At 38.4% G+C, this 6,549-nt stretch overlaps 1 protein-coding gene across 1 annotated transcript in view; it reads right to left on the bottom strand.

Annotated features, from left to right (window-relative positions):
• The window catches only part of HEATR5A (HEAT repeat containing 5A), a 156,408-nt gene that overhangs the window by 11,225 nt on the left and 138,634 nt on the right, over positions 1–6,549 (bottom strand). The window contains exons 32-33 of the mRNA XM_006152391.3: positions 5,311–5,583; positions 2,512–2,736 (exon numbers count right to left, since the gene is read on the bottom strand). Coding sequence (XP_006152453.1) covers positions 2,512–2,736; positions 5,311–5,583 — 498 coding nt within the window. The remainder of the gene's footprint in view (positions 1–2,511; positions 2,737–5,310; positions 5,584–6,549) is intronic.

The raw sequence follows: 6,549 nt of genomic DNA, 5'->3' as shown, positions 1-6,549 counted from the left end.
CTTTCCCTAGCTTTACTGTTCTCATTGCACCGCCCAGGCCAGCCTCCAGCCTGTGATCCTCCTGACTCAGCCTTCCTGAGTTGCTGGGAAATATAGTCACACATCACCATCTCCAGAGATTTTGGTCCTTTTCTTGCGCTATAAACTCAAGTTGGGTGATTCTAATTATCTCATAGATTGTACTGACAGCTCCCAGATACATTTAATCCAAAATAATCTCTACCCCAGTCCACATTCTTCAATTCTGGAGTTGTACACATCTGCCCCACCTGATTATCCCATAGGCATGTCAAGTTCAACTCAGCATCTCTTTCTGAAAAGCCTTGCTTTGTTATTTCTGTTAATGGTACTATGAGTGCTCATGTCATCCTTCTCTTTCAACTCCTAAACCACACCATTAGTAAATTCTACTAAAAATTTCTCAACATTTTATTTTTCATCATTCTACTTTTCTTCATTCTTAATATCATTTTATCTCCAACAGTCTGGTTTTCTTCTCTATACTGCTGCCAAGATTCTTTAGAAATGCAAATGCATCACATTATCATCTAAAAAACTTCCATGATTGCTCATGTGAATTATAAGCAGTCCACATGCAAGTCATGCCAAACCCTCCATAACCTGGCCTCATGTACCATCCAATTTCATTTCTTTCTCTGCTAATCACCACTCACTACTCCCCTACTCTTCTCTATTCTCCATTGCTCTACCTGCTGTCCATAAACATACCATTCTATTTATTGGGTCTCTGGAAGTAATGATGTGATTTTCTATGCAAAAATGTGTCATGACTTTTCTGACAACCCAATAATTTTCTACGTTTTTTTTTTTTTTTAGAATTATATTTTACTTAACTTCATTTATTTGTTTATTTATTTTAATTTGACCAGAGAGTGACAGAGTGAAAGAGAGAAGAAAAGTGAGAAAGCAAGCCACCAGGTCCAGGACTTGAACCACAGTTGGCCATGTGGAAGTCTGGCACTTCTAGCCACGATGCTACCTGCCAGCCCCAATTTTCTACATTTTTTCTACCTGCTGTCCATAAACATACCATTCTATTTATTGGGTCTCTGGAAGTAATGATGTGATTTTCTATGCAAAAATGTGTCATGACTTTTCTGACAACCCAATAATTTTCTACGTTTTTTTTTTTTTTAGAATTATATTTTACTTAACTTCATTTATTTGTTTATTTATTTTAATTTGACCAGAGAGTGACAGAGTGAAAGAGAGAAGAAAAGTGAGAAAGCAAGCCACCAGGTCTAGGACTTGAACCACAGTTGGCCATGTGGAAGTCTGGCACTTCTAGCCACGATGCTACCTGCCAGCCCCAATTTTCTACATTTTTTTAAAAAAATGAAGATGTGGTACCTAGAATCCATTTCTATATTTTCCATGAGGAGTATGCTTTATAATCTTTTAAGAAATTGACTCTTCTGAGAAGGCTCTTGTAGCAGAGATACAGATGCAGCACTGAGATCTCTTCCAAAAGAGAACGTGCTGCCCAGCTGTGGGGAGATATACTACTAAAAAATAAAAAATATATAAGAGAAAAACAAATTTTACTGAGAGTAGCACTGGCTATTATTTATTGATACATGTCAGATAATCAGAGAGATGCTTTTCATATGTCACTACTGCCAATATAATATTCTTGTTTGTTAATGAGAAAACTAAGGTTGAAAAATATTGGCTAACTTGACTAGTCATTTAGCTAGTAAATGCTGGAGTGATAAACCATATTGCTCTTATTTTTCATTTATAATGTATGGCTTATTCACTTTTCAGTACATTGTGCATCTTAAAAACTTATGTCGGGGCCAGCAGATGGAGTGGTGGTTAACAGCGCTGGACTCCCACATGGCCAACTGTGGTTCGAGTCCCAGACCTGGTGGCTTGCTTTCTCATTTTCTCTCTCTCTGTCACTCTCACTCTTACTCTATCCCTCTCTGGTCAAATTAAAATAAATAAATAAATGGATAAATAAAGTTAGATAAAATAATTCTTAAAAAAAAACCTTATGTCAGGGAGACATGGATCATACATATTTTTTATTTAACTTCATTTTATTTATTTATTTATTTATTTATTTATTTTAATTTGACTAGAGAGGGACAGAGTGAAAGAGTGAGAGAGGGAAAGTGAGAAAGCAAGTCTCTAGGTCTGGGACTTGAACCATGGTTGCCCATGTGGGAGTCTAGTGCCTTTAACCACCACGCCACCTGCCAGCCCCATGGATCATATTTTTTAAATAAACATACTATTACCTCTGAAGATTTCTCACTGTCAATATATAGGCCTGCCATTTAATTGTACTGTAGATTAATGATACTAAAACAAGAACACAGATTTTCTTTTAAAGAATTACATATCCTGTAAATACATAGCAGTGAATACTGTCTTCTCTAGGTGAAACTGTCAAATATAATCAAGTAAATAGCTTATCCTAGAAAAATATTCCTCTTTTTTAAAAAACAAACTGAGTAACTGCTTCCAAATAGCCTCAGTTACCTGGATCCCAACAATCAAGGATTGTCGTTAAAGCACTTCGGAGAAGGTCAGTCCAAGCAGTTTGGCTCTTTTCTGCTCGGGCCATGGGAGAAGACAATATTCCTTTTAGCGCCTGTAGAGAGGCTGCAACTGTTGAAGATAACTGGCCCCCTGATAACTTCACAGCAGTTTCTCTGAGGACTCCAATTGTGAGGTACAATATAGTAGGGAGAATAGAGATGCTTCCTGTAAGATATATTTTTAAAATATCACTCTGGATTTCAGAATGGACACACATATGCACATATTCTTACTTCATTCATTTATTTATATTTCCTACAAAGAAACCATCAATGAGTAAGACAGAACTTCCGAGCCTTTAAGATTATTTCTCAAAATGGATTATAACTGTTAAGAAAATTTAAGTAACTTTTGATAACTGGAAATGTTACTTGAATTGTATCAATTAGTATCATTATGCTTTTATTGTCTTATTTTGTTTTACTCAGTAGTTGACAGATGAATTTGTTTACTTTAAAATTTTTTTTATTGTGGTAGAATGTATGTAACGTAAAATTTGCCATTTAACCATTTAAAATTCTATAATCCAGTGGTATCAAGTACATTCACAATGTTGTGCGACCACTACCACCATCCACTTCTTTTTTTTTTTTTTTTTTTTTTTAACCACTGCCACCATCCACTTATTTTTTTTTTTTAAAAGTTTTGCTATAGGGTGCGTGTGTTTGCCAGACAGGAGAGAGACAGAGAGAGTGGGGAAACTGAGAACACACCCTCCAGGGGTACAGACATGCTGCAATACTCTCCTCTATTCTCCTCTTGGGATTCTGGCCACGCATGTACAAGTATCCAAGACCAAGTCACTGGGTCTGGGACTCGGACCAGTGTGATCCAGCCGCCTTAACTGCCATGCCACCAGCTGGCCTGCCACCATCCATTTAAGTTTATTTTATATTAAAATTTTTTCCACGGAATTTGCAGAGATCTTATCAGTACAAATATTAAAAGTTTTCATGGTCAGAGTTGAGAAGTCAGTTATTTTAAATGAAAGCAAAGAAACTAATGCTAAAATGGTCAATTTGCTGAAACTACTCAATGAAACTCATAGTGCATTTTTATGCCTGATCCCCTGCTAGTCATTTTTTCTCCCACTTGGTAGAGACAGTATAAGAATAAGAAGTATGGGCTGAAGCTTACAATCATGAGGCTAAAAGTAAGATAGCAAATCAAACTGGTCAGGACTCTAAGGAAGAAATATTCTTCCTAATTAAGAATGCCACTTAAGTAATGAATACCTATTAATGTGCTAGATTTTATAGAGCATATAAAATTTAGTTAGAGGGACTAGCAGATGGCATAATGGTTATGTCGCTGGATTCTCACATAGCTGACTGCAGTTTGAGTCCCGCCAGACCCAGTGGCTTGAAATTGGCGCTGGGTGCATATGTGCGTGCCCAAAGTCCGGAGAGAATGGAGGAGAAAGGATTGCAGTGTGGCCATCCCCCTGGAGGGTGATTTCTCACTTTTTGTTTCTCTTTCTCTGTCTCTTTGGCAAGCACATGTGCCTTGGAGCAAATATATATATATATATATATATATATATGTGTGTGTGTGTGTGTGTGTGTGTGTATATATATATATATATAAATTTTTTTTTATAAATTTAGTTGGGGGGGCCAGGGGTACTGGACTCCCATGTGGCCAACCATGGTTCCAGTCCTGAACCCGGTGGCTTACTTTCTCACTTTCCCTCTCTCTCTTGCTCTGTCTCTTTCTGCGCAAATTAAAAATAAACAAACAAATAAATAAACTTAAATAAAATAATTCTTTAAAAAATTTAGCTGGAAACAAGACATATATATGAAAATGTATCTTTTGTATGTATTTATTTTTTAAGTTTCATAATTGATCACATATAATGCCTCTATCTGACAGATAGAAGCTACAGATCTATAGATAGAAATGAATAACAGAATGGCAATAGCACAGAGCGAGGATGAATGTGAAGTCCCCTGGGTTTCGCAGTTGCACAGAGGAAAAGGCAGTGACTCCACACTATAGGGTGAGCTTTAAATGCTACAAAAGAGTGAGCTCTTGATTCCAAACAGCACTGAAGATGATGGTAAACTTCTGTTATCACCAAGCTAGAAAAAAGAGCTAAAAGTGCTTTAAACCTAATAAATAAGTGTTAATTACTTAAATAACAGATTGTCTATGTAGAGAGGAAATTACACTACCCATTTATCCTAATACCCAAGTTTCAATAACAAGTTAAACCACTGATTGGTACTGTCAATCAAAAAGCCTATTTACTGTCTCTATGTTTTTTTTTTTTTCTTTTTTTGGAGAGGTTTTTGCTATAGGGCGCATGAGTTCGCCAGACAGACAGAGACAGACAGAGAGATAGAAAGCAAGAAATCACCCCCCAGAGGGGATGGCCACACCGCAATCCCTTCTCCTCCATTCTCCTCTCGGGATCTTGGGCACGCACGCACATGCGCCCGGTGTGAGTTTAAGCCACTGGGTCTGGGACTCGAACCGTGGTTGACTACGTGGGAGTCCAGCGACATAGCCATTACGCTAACTGCTGGTCCCCCTTACTGTTTCTATGTTTATGCTCATCCTTCAGTAAAACAAGTAACTAGAATGTGATGCTACTCTTAGAGGATTAGAAACAATACCTAAACATTTGGGTTAGCACCCATTTAATGAGAAAAGATTAGCAACTAGTCTCTAGTATCTATTAAGACCTTTTTCCTCCTTCTAGGTCAGGCAGAGCAATCACACCCCACAGAATACCTTCAGGAGAGCATACTGTAGGAAGCTCGGAGAGGATGACCAATGCAGCTGAGACCAACTGACTCCCGTCTTCTGACAGCATCTGTGGCTTGGTGGCTTTTACTCCTGGGCTACCTGTCAGTTTAGGATTTAGTTCTGGGAGTTGTCTAACTAGAATGCACACACACAACTCCAGTGTTGCAAAGACCAAAGACTTCCCAGGCACCAGTCCTCCAGTGTCCTTTCCTTCTCCAAATTCTGGCAGAGTTTCCTTTTCGGCAGCCCCATCATCCACTAAAAGACAGAAAGAAGGTGTTTAATAAATACTTAAGTGTTTGCTTTGCTCTGTGTCTATGGCAATTTAGTTAATTTTTGTTACAGGTAACACTTTTTTTTTTTTTTGGTAAGAGTGATTTTTTGCTATAGGGTGCATGTACTCGCCACATAGAGAGACAGGAGAGACAGAGAGTGAGAAATTACCGCGCTCCCCCTCCCGGGAGGGTGGCCATGCTGCAATCCCTTCTCCTCCCGGGATCTTGGGCAAGCACACACATTCTCCTGGCATGAGAATGAGGTTTAAGTCCTGGGTACAGGACTCGAGCCGTGGTCAACTACATGGGAGTCTAGTGACATAACCATTATATCATCTGCTGTGTCCCATGGTAACACATTTAATGGCTAAAGTCTTTGTTAATGACTAAAGGAGAAAGTAGTCATGGAGGCAAAAGTAGCTGTCTCTATTTTGACTACTGCAGATCCTTACCATCCTGTCAGTTCAAAATATTGCCTGGTTAATTCTTTCTTGAGAAGAAGCTAGCCTGTGGCTTGGTGGTTAAAGTGACTGGATCCCAAATAGCTGACTGCATAGTTCAAGTCTCAGATGCGACACCTTGAAAAACACCTGGGTGTGTGTGACTGAGTGCCCAAAATCCTGAAAGAAGAGATGAGGGAGAGATGGAGGAGAAGGGATTATGATATGACCATGATCCATGGGGGGTTAGGGTGTAGTGTTTTCTTGCTTTTCTTTCTAGCTCTCTCCAGCAAGCACATTTGTCCTGTGGCAAGCTAAAAACGATTTAAAAAGAAAAGAAAAAAAAATGAATGTGAATCTGATAGACCTCTAGCAGTCACAAGTGACCTTAAGTATTAATAATGGCTGGGCAGATAGATAGGAGCCTAGGTCTCTGAGGTCTTTAAGAAGTTGCTATACTGCCCTATATTATTTACATCTGGATTTTTTTTTTTTTTTTTTTTTTGGAG

This window comes from Tupaia chinensis, unplaced genomic scaffold (genome assembly GCF_000334495.1).
Source record: "Tupaia chinensis unplaced genomic scaffold, TupChi_1.0 Scaffold000350_1, whole genome shotgun sequence".
Classification (NCBI taxonomy): domain Eukaryota; kingdom Metazoa; phylum Chordata; class Mammalia; order Scandentia; family Tupaiidae; genus Tupaia; species Tupaia belangeri.
This window is presented reverse-complemented; position numbering and strand designations above follow the sequence as displayed.